Source organism: Chionomys nivalis, chromosome 8, assembly GCF_950005125.1.
Source record: "Chionomys nivalis chromosome 8, mChiNiv1.1, whole genome shotgun sequence".
Lineage (NCBI taxonomy): Eukaryota > Metazoa > Chordata > Mammalia > Rodentia > Cricetidae > Chionomys > Chionomys nivalis.
Window position 1 is genome coordinate 22,272,727 of NC_080093.1, and position 14,732 is coordinate 22,287,458.

General features: G+C 39.2%; 1 protein-coding gene across 3 annotated transcripts in view; it reads right to left on the reverse strand.

Annotated features, from left to right (window-relative positions):
• Nucleotides 1-14,732, reverse strand: part of Exoc6 (exocyst complex component 6) — a 150,621-nt gene that overhangs the window by 28,744 nt on the left and 107,145 nt on the right. For all 3 annotated transcript variants that reach the window (XM_057778887.1, XM_057778888.1, XM_057778889.1), the window contains one exon: nucleotides 3,185-3,258. In XM_057778887.1, coding sequence (XP_057634870.1) covers nucleotides 3,185-3,258 — 74 coding nt within the window. The remainder of the gene's footprint in view (nucleotides 1-3,184; nucleotides 3,259-14,732) is intronic.

The window sequence follows — 14,732 nt, forward strand, 5'->3', positions numbered from 1 at the left end:
TCACTGAGTCCCAGTTCTCTGCCTTCAGCTTTGATATGGTTCTAACTTTCCTTTTGTACCAACTCACACTTGTCATCAGTTCCTCTATTCAGTGCAGCAAATATCAGGAGTTTGACCTCAGGGCAAAGTCCGGGTGGGCAGGTAAAATCTGACCATTGGACCTACTTCCTAATCTTTCATACCCAGCGATTCATGAAGCAGTATCAAATTCAAACTAAAAACCAGAAGCGCGACCCTTATACACACTATGAAAAGAGCTGCCTGCCTTTCTAAGTACACTTGAAAAGAACTGTCAGCCACCCTATTAAGACAGAAATGGATCACAGAGCAGAGGCAAAAAAAGAAGGAAAAGTGCAGAAAGTCAACTGAAATGTAAATAAAGGTGCAAGCACCATTTATGTCTGACAATAAACTCCTTCACAAAAAGGTAAAGACACTATAATATCTATTGATGAAGTCAGACATAAAAGCACTACCAAAACTTTAAAGCATCGGTATTTAAATAATCAATAACACTGGACAGAATGAACTTGGATGATTTCATGGAAGACTTTCATTTTCAAGATCAATTTTGATTTCTGCCTATTCTCATATTGTATATTTCATAATGTGATTGCAAATTATTTTAAAAGCAGATGCAGTGAAATACAGCTACCTTTTTGAATTGGTTAAATCTATACCATTAAACTCATAAAACTTAACTTATGGCCAAAGTGACATAGCAGCCAAAAGCAAGAGTATGAGAGTCTAGAGACAGTGAATCACTAAATTTCAACATTAATAAAAAACAAAATTTAAGCCTCTTTTAAGACTAGAAAAAAATTAACATAATCAACTAGTTCCTCAGAGTTTCTCTTCCACTTCTACTGACCACCATATGGCACAGTGGTGTTAATGCTTCCAACTATCCCTGTAAAATGGCATTTTCCCTACACATACAGGTTTCATAATTATGCACATTCATAGATGGTGTCTAAAGTTCACTTGAAAGTCTCTCAAACAGCTTACATTTAAAAGAGAAGTCAACCAGAACTTAACTTAATATCTAAGTGCACATATTTTCAGTCCCGACTCAAGATGTTAATATTTATAAGTGTACTTTAATAAATAATAAAATCCCCTAGAGAGATACATGCCTTACAAAATAGCTATCTTTTTCTTTCCTTTTTTATTTTTTTTTCCCTCAAGACAGGGCTTTTCTGTCCTAGAACTAGCTCTGTAGACCAGGCTGGCCTCAAACTCACAGAGCTCCACCTGCCTCTGCCTCCCAAGTGCTAGGATTAAAGGTGTGCGCCACCACTACTCAGTTTATAAACTGGCCATCTATGCTGTCTACAATGACTCTGTGAAGGAAGGCAACTGGGGTCAAACACATCTATTAAAAAAAAAAAAAAAAGGATTCTTTTTTAAAGTGCAAAGTAAGGTTTGCTTACTACAATGCAAAGGGCAGCATGCTGGGCAGTAATAAGAGAGGCCTGTGTTTGTTAGTGGTGGTTGCTGGGCCAGGTTGTAGCTATGATTACCAGAGTGTGTCACCTCACCCCCTTGCCTGGTTTTTTTGTTGTTGTTGCTATTTGTTTCTTAAACTTAGGACCTCAGGTGTGCTAGGGACATGCTCTATCAGCTGAGCTATATGATCATCCCCCTAGGGACATCTTCACGAACTATGTGGTATTATTCATAATCCTACAGACTGCAAAACAGAAAATCTCTGTGAATAGATCACAAGTAGGGGACGTACCCTCAGTCATTTCCTCTGAGTTGGAGAACATTAATACAGGGTCATAAACTGCCTGAGAAATGAAAACTCAATTAACCCTGTTTCCAACTTGCTACGGATTCAGCTTTCTGTATTAGATCATTTTCCTCCAAGAACAAATAAAACAAAGTCCTCTGAAAGGAGCTACTGCAATAATCTCCTCAGCACACGGGAGCAAAGCTGAGTGACTTCCTCGGCTACCCTTCCCAACTTAGCATGGCTAGCTGACTATAGACCCACATTACCCAGAAGATGGTCTTTGTTGGCCCATCCTGTTGTTATTTAGTATTCTAAATACTGACTGTGTGCAGAAGAAGTGAGTGCCTTACAGAAACAGCTTTCTCAGCATCCTTGGAAACCTGACTTGGAACAGCATTCATTTCCATGGTTTTACTAGGGTTCCAGTCTGCTCTAAAGGGTGTTCAAACACCACAGAATGAAATCACCTTATACTATTTTGTATCTACTTCAATCACACTTCCTCATCAAATAATGAATACACAGGTGCCAATAAGTACTTACTCCACTTTGGCTGTTCAGGAATAGCAAAAAGAGCTCTAATCCCAAACATTTACTGAAATCGGAGTTTCTTAAATGCTCAAATTAGTCTTACTGTAGACATGAGTGTGCTGAGGTTCTGCTCATAACAAGGGTGGAGTTTCACCACGGGTCACCTCCATCCTCAGGGGAATGAACATCATTAGCAGACTGACCACAGTGCCTTTGTTTTAATCAGTCTCCATGAGGCTTCCTGCCAAAGACAGCAGTCAGTCCTGCTGTCAATCTAGCACTCCTGAACCCCCTAAGGGATTGCCCCTCCTCCACACACTCTGACTCCCCGCTTTACTAAGCTCCTTAATCCTAGGATTAAGAAAGAAAAAGAAAGAAGAAGAAAAGACTAAGAAGAAAAAATAGGAGATAGAAAAAAAGAAAGAAAAATAAAGAATACAACAGAGTAGAAATGTCAAAATTTAAAAGTGAATAAAAATAAAATAAAAATATAAAGCAGAAAAAAGAATTCACATTTGTTACTAAACTTTGAACATTCTTACCAAAAAATATATGAGAATAAATAATTATTTTTTAAAAACTTAGTTTTATCCCTTTTCTGGATGAATACAAAAATTTATAAAAATTACCATTAATAAAATGCTAAACAAGGGGTGACTTTCTAGTAATAATTTACAGAGCTCTAACAACGTTACTACTACTGATTTTTATATGACCACAAAATTATAAAAAATATTTGCAAGAAACGAATAAATCAAATTCTCGTTATGAGAAAGCCCATAAAGCTGAGACACTATAATGAACACGAGTTTAGAGAAAGATGGGTTTTTCAGGGCAAACAAACACTCTGGTACCATTAAGAATAAACTAATGAAGCAGACAGAACAGTAAGTGGAGAGCATCATCACATCTTACTTGTCTGAGGTCAATGAATGCCAATTGCAGGGTGTCCCCTTGAAATCCTGGCACAGGCTCAGAGCTGGCAAACACTGTTTCAAAAATTTAGAAAATAAAAGGTAATTAGGAAAAGACTCATTACAAATCTAATATTTATACACAATCACTGTAAACAAAGACCACTTACAAGCTTCAGTTTCTACTGATATGTTCTCCAGACCCATTACCACAAATATTTAATAATATAAAACTTCTAAACTGTCATTTAATCTACAACCTTTAATCACAATAAATTTCAAAGGACTGTCGTACACAAGTTCAGGAGTAACAGACTTCAATCAAAGTGAAGTTGTCTGACTCTTTTGGCCTTAGGTGAACAACCACAGAAGCACTTTGAAACTACTGATTCCATGGCTGTCAACGAAGCTCAAAACGTCAGCTTAGTTACGTGGCATGCACTATTAAAACCACCTCTAGCTAACAGCAACAAGAGGCAGATACCAAGGTAGGAGGTGAGCTTTACATGCAGACCACAGGTAAAACATTTGATGAATTCAAGAATGTCTGACCATGTCACTTAGCCACTTTTGTTTTTAATAAAGGATTTTTTGTCTTCAAAAGGAGAGAATTTTTTTTTTTTTAAGACAGGATTTCACTGTGTAACAGCCTTGGCTGTCCTGGAACTCACTCTGTAGACCAGTCTGGCATTGAACTCACAGAGATCCACCTGCCTTTGCCTCCAGAGGGCTGGGATTAAGAGGGTGTGCCACCAACACCCGGCATGAAAGAATATCTTAAGACAAGATGTTTTTTTGTTTTTGTTTTTGTTTTTGTTTTGTTTTGTTTTGTTTTTCCTTTTTCAAGACAGGGTTTCTCTGAGGTTTTGGAGCCTGTCCTGGAACTAGCTCTTGTAGACCAGGCTGGTCTCAAACTCACAGAGATCCGCCTGCCTCTGCCTCCCAAGTGCTGGGATTAAAGGCGTGCGCCACCACCACCCGGCCAAGATTTTTTTTTTTTAATTCAAGATTTTTTCAATATTTTTTGTATTTTAAGAATTTTAATCCTAACAGCAATGACTGCTGGGTCAGGCCTACAACCCTAGCTGCTTATGTAGCTGAAGCAGGAGAACTGAAAACCAATCAATGCCAGAGTTCAAAGTCAGCCTGGACAACCTAGGGAGATCCTGTCTCAAATTAAAGGGAAGGGGGCTAACATAGCTTCCAAGGCAGTGTTTACAAAGCAAGCACAATGCCCTCAGTTCAGTTTCAGCACCAGAAAAGAGCATTTCCGTTCTACTTTATTTTAAATGAAAGATTAGTTCAAAAGGACTTCATTGTGTGTGTGTGTGTATGTGTGCGCGCACAAGTGTGCAAATGTACTGTATGAGTGTGAATAAGTTGGTGTGCATGTGTGTACACGTGGAAGCTAGAGATCAACGTGGAGTGTCTTCTTTAATTGTGCTACACTTAATTTCTGAGACAGGAGCTCTGGTGAGACTGGAAATCATCAATTCGTCGATAATGGCTGACCAGCAAGCTCCAAGATCCACCCATCTCTGCTTCTCCATCTTGAGGATTACAGGAACTTGCTGCCACACCTGGCCTTTTTGTGGGGATGGAGAGCTAAATTTAGGTTCTTGTGCCTGTTTGACTGACACTTTCTTTACTGAGCTGCCTCCCAGATACAAGAATCTACCATTTAAATTTTTTAGAAATTTATTTATGTGTATGTGTTGTAATAAGAGCGGCAGGGCTGCGTCCCCAGCACCCAGCCGCCAGCATGGGTTAGATCAATATGTAAGAGCTAACCAATAAGAGGCTGGAACTAATGGGCCAGGCAGTGTTCAAAAGAATACAGTTTCCGTGTAATTATTTTGGGGCATAAGCCATGCGGGCGGCCGGGTGCTGGGGACGCAGCCCCGCCGTTCATATTACAACAGAGGAGTGGCGCCCCACGTTGGGCGCCAAATGTGGTGGCGCAAATGAATGTAGACAGATTATATAGATATATACAGCTTTAATAAGGAAATAGACTTACAGGACCACAGGTTCCCGCGGAGCACTGGAAAAGCGGAGCAAAAGAAAAGGGCTGCTGGGCTCACGCCCGGCAGATTTATCCGTAAACATTAGCCCGAGGCGAACACGCCCCCAATGGGTGGGGCTATGTCCCTACATGTATGGGATTTCGCATGAATGTATATCTATGCACTACATGTGTGCCTGGTGCCCACTGAGACCAGAGGAGGGTGTCAGGCCCCCTGGAACTGGAGTTACATACAATTGTGAGCCGCCATGTGGGTGCTGGCACCTGGCACCTGGAATCAGGTTCTCCTGAAAGCAACCAGTGCTCTTAACTACTGGATCTAGTTCTCCAGCTCCATCATTAAAAAAAATACTTTGTGTGTACATGTTCATGTGTTCATACATACATGCCACGCTTACATGTGGAAGTCAGATAACAACTCCAGAATCCTTTCTCTCCATCCTTGCACCATGTAGGTCCCAGGGATGGAACTTGGGTTGTCAGGTGTGGCAGCAACTGCCTTTACCTGCAGAGTCATATCGCCTGCCCAACATCACCATTTTTACACAGTGTCTCTGATTCTCCCTGATTCTCAGTTTTCACAGAAACATTGTATAAAGTTCACATGTGAACCTAACCAAGTCAGTATTTAGAGGCTATGTATAATTCTGACTATGTTGTTCTTGAAATAACAGAACTAAATCTTAAGTTTAGTGGATTTTGTATAAAACAGTAGTTTAGAAAGACCTAACATAATTAAAAACAAATGAAAACTTACCACAGCCTAATTTACCTGGCCTCCCCTCTTTGGGGACTACAAAGTTCAGAGTAACTTCCTACTTTCTAGGGATAATAACTTCACCTCAAGCACCACCTTTCTGTTTCAGCACTTTGTGAAGTGTATTAGTCTTTTAATTTTTGAATAGACTACTCCCAATATTTTTCATAGTTCACCACTAAAATCTTTTATTTCTCTTTGTACTACAAAGTTCAGAATTATTCTGTTGATTGTCTACCTTTTCTAAATACTCTGTCCTCACTTCTTGTTCTCTCCCCATCTCTCTGCTTAACATTCTCCTTTGTTCTTCCTGAGCTGGGGGTCAGCTGACCAACTACCGGAGGAGGGGGTCACAGTTAAGAGCCCAACTCACTCATAAATGGTTTTTAAACATAAAACAAAGAAAACCAGCCCACAAATCACAATCCCAGAGAACCTAGACAAAAATGAAAACCCTAAGAGAGACATATGTGGATCTAATCTACATGGGAAGTAGAAAAAGACAAGATCTCCTGAGTAAATTTAGAGCATGGGGACCTTGGAAGAGGTTTGAAGGGGAGGAGAGAGGCAGGGAGGGAGCAGAGAAAAATGTAGATCTCAATAAAAATCAGTAAAAAAAAAAAAAAAGTAATAATTTAGAATAATTTAAAACTTAAAAAAAAGAGGGAGCCCAGTGTAGACAAGAGCCTCTCCTCAAATCAGGCTCACTCAAGAGCCAGTCTCAGTCTCTCTCTCTCTCTCTCTCTCTCTCTTTCTCTCTCTCTCTCTCTCTGTGTGTGTGTGTGTGTGTGTGTGTGTGTGTGTGTGTGTGTGTGTTTCTGCCTCTCTTGCCTGCACCTTCCTTTTTTTTTTTTCTTTTTCTAGATAGCATTTCCATAAATTGTCCAGACTGGGTTCACATTTGAGTGTTCAAATGGTCTTCTTGCCTCAGCCTCCCGAGCAATTGAATGTACTACAGTGCAAATGAACCTGGCTAATGGATAAGTCACTTTGATGTGTACCTTTCAAATATAATTAACTAAGAGGTGCCATCACTCCCAACACACAAACACACTTCTTGGGTCTCTGCTGGGGTCCAGGTAAAGACATGAAACAGATGATTAAACTCACCTTTCCTGGGTCCTCCAGAACCAGAAGACAAGTTTTTAACAAGAAGATCTAACCACTTCTCACCTGATGGCTAATTGACTTGTCAATGGTACTGTCCACAATGAAAAATGGCAGGCATCCTACAGTGGTAACTCTACCTGTCCTTACTATGTCCCAGATAACCAAGTTTCTCTATTCCTATTAGACTTTAATTGAAGGATGATAAGAACAATTATAACAGTCTGTTAAAAATAAGGGTCTTCGGGCCGGGCAGTGGTGGCGCACGCCTTTAATCCCAGCACTCAGGAGGCAGAGGCAGGCGGATCTCTGTGAGTTCGAGGCCAACCTGGTCTACAAGAGCTAGTTCCAGGACAGGAACTAAAAAGCTACGGAGAAACCCTGTCTCGAAAAATCCCAAAAAATAAAAAAATAAAAAAAAATAAGGGTCTTCTGGAGGGTGACAGCCTACGAGTTAGGAGTACTTGTTCTTACAGAGGGCCAAGGCTCAGTTTCCATAACCTACACGGTGTCTCACAACCATCTCTAACTCCAGTTCCAGGGATCTGCCCCCATCTGCTGTTCTCCATGGCACAGGCATGCACATGGTGCATACACATACCTGTAGACAAAATACTTCTACATACACCAAAAATAAAAATCTTTAAAATTAAAAAAAAAAACCCTATGATCACATAAGGCCTTCCTACAAGACAGGTTAATTTTATCTGTAAGACACAGAAAGCAGCTCAAATTCAACCATGCTTGTAATTGTAATATTCTTAATTCCCAAACATATGGTCCTTCTGTCTCAGCCTCCCATGGTAGGATCATGGGTGTGTGCCACCATCTCTGACTTCAGAAAGAGACCAATGTTGAAACAATTTTCTGGAGTGTACCAGGCCATGGCAAAATGCCTGGCACCAGAAGTCTTAAAAAAAAAAAAAAAAAAAACTGTCATTTTTCTTCCCCCTCGATTCCTGTTTAAGATACAATAGTTAAAAGTTCATTGGCCTGGCATTAAACCCAAGAGTTTAGTGTCAAAATTATAATATAAATTTGTACAGCATCTTCCAGATCATAAAACACTTTCTCATATACCATCTGCTTTGATCATTGTAACAATTTATTTTGGCTAACAGCTTATAAAATCTTCCCAGTAAAGAATACCCAGTTTAAAGGTGCCCAGCTCTTTGTTTTTCGGCATAGAAAAATTAAAAGTGAAGTAACTTTCCCAGGACCACATAGCTAAATCTGGCATCCTGGCACTTGATCCAGAATCTGATTAAGTATTCAGTCTCTCATACTGTCTCCTTTTCAGACAAAGCAGCAGTTTATAACTCTTAGGGCTTTTTCTCGAATATTTTTTAGGGATAGAAGGTAACTTAACAATCTCAAATCATGCAACACAGAGAGTATTTGTAATAACAGGCTACTCAATTTGACTGGCAACTTTGTATTTTCCCTTTATATCTTTAAAACTCAAATACAGTCTCTCCTGTTTTACAGTCTCTCCTGTTCTCTGCTCTCTCTTCTCTCAAGCCATCAGCATTTCTTGCTTAGATTAATGAACGCTCCAGTCCGCTCTATTGGCTGCTTCTCTTTCCTTTTCTTCCAGTGATTAATGTCAGATATAACTGTTACTTGGGCATTTCAGAGTTTAGCATCCTTTAATGGTTTACCATCACCCTCACAGGAAAACAAGACTAAGGTCTTTTAAAAGTGGCCTTTGCCTATCTCTCTGGCCTGATCTCTTAAGACTTTCCTTAAACTCTTTCCAAACAAGGTTGCCTAGACTTCCTTGAACACCAGTCTTTTTTCGTAATGCCTCTGATCCTCCTGCCTGCAGCATCCTTCTTCCCTCCCACCTGTGTAACTCTTACTTATCCTTCAATTCAATCATCACCTTCTGTGGAAGTCTTCCATTATCCCTGGAGATTGTAAGCTGTTTCCTGTGTTCTCACTGTAACTTCCTGTACAAATCCTACCACGGTGCCCATTCTGCTGCCTTCTAATTGTTTATCTGCCTGAGTTTTCCCATGAAAATATGAACTCCCCAATTGTAAGAATTATACTTTTGTTCCTAATTCCTACCACCTAAATAGTAAATGTGCATTGAAAGTTTAATAAGTGAACAGAGAGAAAAGAAACAAGCAAGAAATTCTAGCGGGGCACAGCCTGTAGTGAACATATTATCTGGTTTGTTGATTAACTCTAGAATGGCAATGGTTCAACAGACCCTCCTGCGATGATGGAAAGAATCTGTAACTGTGCTTCAGGATTGATAGTTTTATTCCATATTAATCTAATTTAATAGTCACATATGGCTACTGGGTAGTGTAAATACAAAATACTGTGTACAAATTTAGGTATTTATATCAGAATAACTGAGTGGGTGAGAATATTCCTAACACATTCTTCAACAAAACTGAAATAAGCTCTTCCCCTGAACAGAAAGCTCCTAGGAAGCAGTGTTTCTTTTTTTTTTTTTTTTAATCTTTATATCTCCCAAGTCTGGCGTACAGGAAATAGTAAGCAAATGTGTATCAAATGAAGAAACACATAGTAAAAGATAATTCTTTGCTGTCAATACTGACTCTATGAAGGGTCTCTACTACGATATCATCTTTGTTACTCAGCTATGTCTTTTTTTTTTTTTTTTTTTTTGGTTTTTCGAGACAGGGTTGTTTCTCTGTGGCTTTGGAGCCTGTCCTGGAACTAGCTCTTGTAGACCAGGCTGGTCTCGAACTCACAAGGCATGCGCCACCACCGCCCGGCCTCAGCTATGTCTTTAAAGATGTTTTCAAGAGACATATAATGATTTTGGTCATCAAAAATATTTTAATATAGTTTCTAAACTTTAAAAATTACTGGGTTGCCTTGCCCAATCTTAATACAATATTACAATTTGATATTCCATATTTTGTCAATATTCATGGGAAGCCTGCCCTTTTCTGAATAGAAATAGAAGAGGAGTAGATTGAAGTGGGGGGGGCGGGATGAGAGGAGAGGAGAGAGGGGAAACTGTGGATGGGATATAAAATAAAGAAATAAATTTTTAAAAACTTAAGAAGGCTATTCTAAATATCATGCTTATAATCTTAAACCAGGGAGTGGTGGCACACGCCTTTAATCCCAGCTCTAGGGAGGCAGAGACAGGCAGATCTCTGAATTTGAGGCCAACCTAGCCTACAGAGCAAGTTCCAGGACACAGGGCTACACAGAGAAGTCCTGTCTCAAAAAACAAAACAACAACAACAAAAAACCAAACACAAGCTTTGTTGCCTCTAATTTGACTTTATTATTGTTTATTATTATTATTTTGTTATTATCATCATCATCATTATTATTATTATTAATTTTGGATGGTTTTTTTGAGACAGGGTTCCTCTGTGTAACCCTGTCTATTTTGGCACTTGCTCTGTTGACTAGCCTGCCTCTGTCTTCAGGGTGCTGGGATTAAAGGCATGTACCAACACTGCCGGCTATTTTTACATTCATTTGTGCATGCATCTTTCTCTCCCTCCCCCCCGCCCGTGTATGTGTGTCTCTGTGTGTGATATATATGCATGCATGTAAGCTAATTTGTAAGTCAACTTGCCAACCCCAGTTTCCTCTTTTCTCTCTTTTTAAAATTTTGTGAAAAAAAATGTTTTAAACTTTTATTCATTTATTTGTGCATATGCACACATGCGCATGCACAAATTTCTAGGTAAATTTGAAATTAAAATAGCTAGTTGTAACTCAGTTTTGCTAGACAAGTACCAAAGACGCATTGTAAGAAGGAATGACTAACGGCACCATCTAGTGGTTTCCCTGATGATACAGAGAAGCTGCTGCGGGGCTGTCAGGAGTCAGCATTCTTGCTTCTGACATGTATGAGATCTCAGTGGAGAAATGCAAGCCTTAAGAATATTTACTGTTCCATTTTGACACAAAGTTATGTCTAGTTCTCTCCATTTCTTGGAAGTAAACCTCAGCAAAGGACCCTCAATCAAACAGCTGGGACACCATTAAGTGTGGAAGAATTCTGGGTACCCAAACAAAGAAACCAACATTCAGCTCCTTTTTAAACATGACACTGAAATAGTCTTTGTATACCATCCCCATGATTTTTTTCTCAGTATTCTTATTTGGAGACACAGATCTGCACCAAGGTTAAAACAAGAGATGAGATCATGACTATCACCAGTAACAACAAAAACCTACGAAGATTTTTGTTGCTAGTGAGCTTTGTTTGCTTGCTTTGTTCTGTTTAGCCTTTAGGTATGTTAAGCCTTTATCCAACCTGTAGATTTATCAATGCCCCAATAACTAACCATCAAAACAGACGTCAAGCTAGGCACTGTGCTGCCTGCCACCCCTGTAATCCCAGCAGAAGGACTGAAAGTTTGAGGTCAATTTGACAATTTAGTGACACTCTGTCTCAAAGCAGAAAAGGCCAGGATGTAGCTCAGAGGTAGAGAATTTGCTGACTGTGCACAAGGTAGGTCCAATCCCCAGGATAGACTAGCAGGCACCAGCTCCCTTTTATATAGTGTTTAGCTTTTCCTTCCTTCCCTTCCTTCCTTCCTTTTCCCTTTATCCTTCCTTCCCTTCCTTCTTTTGTTCCTTCCTTTTCCTTCTTTTCTCTCACCTCTCTTTTTTGTGTAGCCCTGGCTGTTCTGGAATTCACTCTGTAGACCAGCCTGGCCTCGAACTCACAGAGATTTGCCTGCCTCTGCCTCCAGAGTGCTGGGATTAAAGGCGTGCATGACCACCTCAAACTTTTGTATATATGATATAGTGCTTTTCTAATACCTATGGATTTCAGATATTAAACTCTTAGTAGATCATAACCTCATGAGATATATGTATAGAATGCATGGAAGATATAAATATATATCTAGAATATATATATATATATATATATATATATATTCTAGACCTAGTCTGGACTATTTTAAATACGGAGTAGAATATGATTTCTTGATGCTTTGGAAATATCCTGTATTTTGTCAGTAGTGTGAATGATTTCTGAGATACTTTTATAATAATTTAGTAAGAAGATTTATCTTTTCTTCAATATATTTCTATCTGCAAGGTACCTACATTGGCATATAACACATTAATAAACATGAAACAAAACATATGTGCAGATTTAGAATATCAGCCTATGACAAGCATGGCAAATCACCCTCAATCAAGAACTTTAACTTGTTCTATAATAGGTTCAGATGTTTAATGTGGATCAAAAGAACTTAGCTCTACACTTCCCAAGTACACATCTTCCTTTTTCTAAACATGCAGATACACTAGCACTGCAGTTGTAATCAAGGCAAGCAAATGTGTCCACATAGTCATGCACTGACCCTACTTGATACTTTAAATCTATATTCTCAAAATATTTATTTTTTACAGAATTAAACAATTTTCAATATCTGTTACTGACTCCTCACTGGGTTTCAATCCCAAGAGGGTAACAATGTCCCTATTCTGTTTTGTTTACCACTGTAGCTTCTAAATACCACGTACTGACTAAATATGAAGGACTCAATTAACATATGGTCTCAATGTTCTACACTCTTCATTTGCCTTAAAATTCATGGTCTCTCATTCTTAGAAGTAAGATAATCAGGGAAATCCTAAACTCTAAGTCCTGTGTTTTAGGGAAAATTCTGAGGTTTCTTGATACTCGAATGATATGCCAAATTAAAGGCAGAGCCCAAACTAGAACTGAGAAGCCTGCCTGGGCTACATACTAAGACCACTGAGAAGAGGGAGTGAAGCACTCCAAACACACAAAAGTTCTTCATGAGTTCGTATGAGTCCACATTTCTGGGTACAAACATTTTAAAACCAAGTTTGACCCTGTATTGATTTAAAGTACTAAAAACCAAAAACAGAAACCTAGAACAAGTTCCAAAGTAAAATGACAGAATGGGGAGGAAAATTAATTTCACAAGGAAACAAAGAAACCTTGGTTATTTAGCTCAGAACAAATAAAAAGTCATTTATGCACAGTTATCTAACATATCAAGTTTTCAAAGGGCATAATTGTCAGCTATGTTCACAGCAAAGAGTGAAATGGTCCTGACCGGAAGCACAGCAGGCCACATGGTCTTAACTCTTTCCATGGTAGAACTCCAGAAATGACAGTATCACAGAGACTTTCTAGTTTATTCATTTGTTTCTCTCTTCAACAAATAAAAACTTACAGGCATTTCACTATGGACACAGTTTTCCTAGTCTTTCCATTTGGGGAGGGTGTGGAATTTAATTAATCTGTCCCATATGGCTGAAAATCTCTTTTTGTCCCCCTTCACACCCTCCCCTAATTATAGGATATATTCTTTAGGTCTCTCTCATTGTGTGAGTTTCTAATTCTGTCATCTTAATCATATCATATTCAAAGAATTCACTAATTTCATATATTTCCCCTTCCAAAATGTCTGCAACCAATTTCTCCTTTGTATTTTCACTTCCTAATATCAGGTTCTGTTTATTTTTGAAAAGGAAAAGCTTAAGTCTTTTAGCACGTCTTCCTGCTTTCTGCCTCTCCCTTGATCCAGTTTAATTTCCATATGACGCTCAGGATAGCTTCTTATGATACAGATTTCATAAAGTCTTGATTTTTTTCCAAGTTAAAAATAAATTTATTTTGCAACAATATTAAGATGAAAGATATTATGTTAAGTAAAATAAGCCAGACATATAAAGATAAATCTCACGGCTGGGGAGCTCTTAGTCGGGAAAGTCCTTGCCTCGCATGCATGAGGACCCGAGTCTGGATATCCAGCACCCATGCAAAAAGCTAGTGTGACAACATGTGTCTATATTCCCAGCTCTGGGAACGTGGAGATAGGCACATCCCTGGAGCTCACTCCATCAGCCTAGCTAAATGAGCAATTTCCAGGTTCAATGAGAGACCCTGACTCAAAAAATAAGGTAGAGAGCAAGTGAAGAAAACAAACATAGACTTGTGGCCTCCATGTCCAATTATACACACGTGCCCGAGTTGCCTAAGTCTATACACACATCCTCCTCCTCCCTTTCCCACATACACACCATGGCACCTCTATGAGCTGATACCACAGTAAGTAAAGCAGACAAGAGCATTTCTTTCAAAATCTATCTGGACCATACAGGCATCCTTCAGGAACAAAGGAACAGAACTACAGAGCTACTGGCTGAAAGGGCCTACTTGCTCACTTAAAGCTTCCAGCTTTCCACGCTTAAACAGTCCACACTATGAGTGGACTGTATTTTCTTCACTCTCGTGTGTGTCCTAATCTCTTTAAATAATATCAGCTGCCCATGTGAGACAAGACTACCTGAGAACAGTATCTTCTCTTCAATAAAATAAACATATAAATTGCTTTTTTATGAACTAAACTGTCCCTATTTTAAACATTTCTGGTTTGATCACGGCTTACCACAGACGTATTGCATTCTGTCTCACTGTCATGACAAATCTCACAAGCTGTGTAACCTGTCCCAATCACTCACAGAAAGAAGATGCTTCATTTGAGCCTGGATTTCCATTATTCCTAAGCCCAGTGTCTTTCCACCTGTTTTTCTATCGAGTGCTATTGATTGTCTTTCCCTGGTTGCTCACGTGTATCTTTTATGTACAAACTTAGCATCAAGTCTTGATTTAAAAGCCTCAGTAAGGGTGGAGAGATGGTTCAGTGGTGAAGG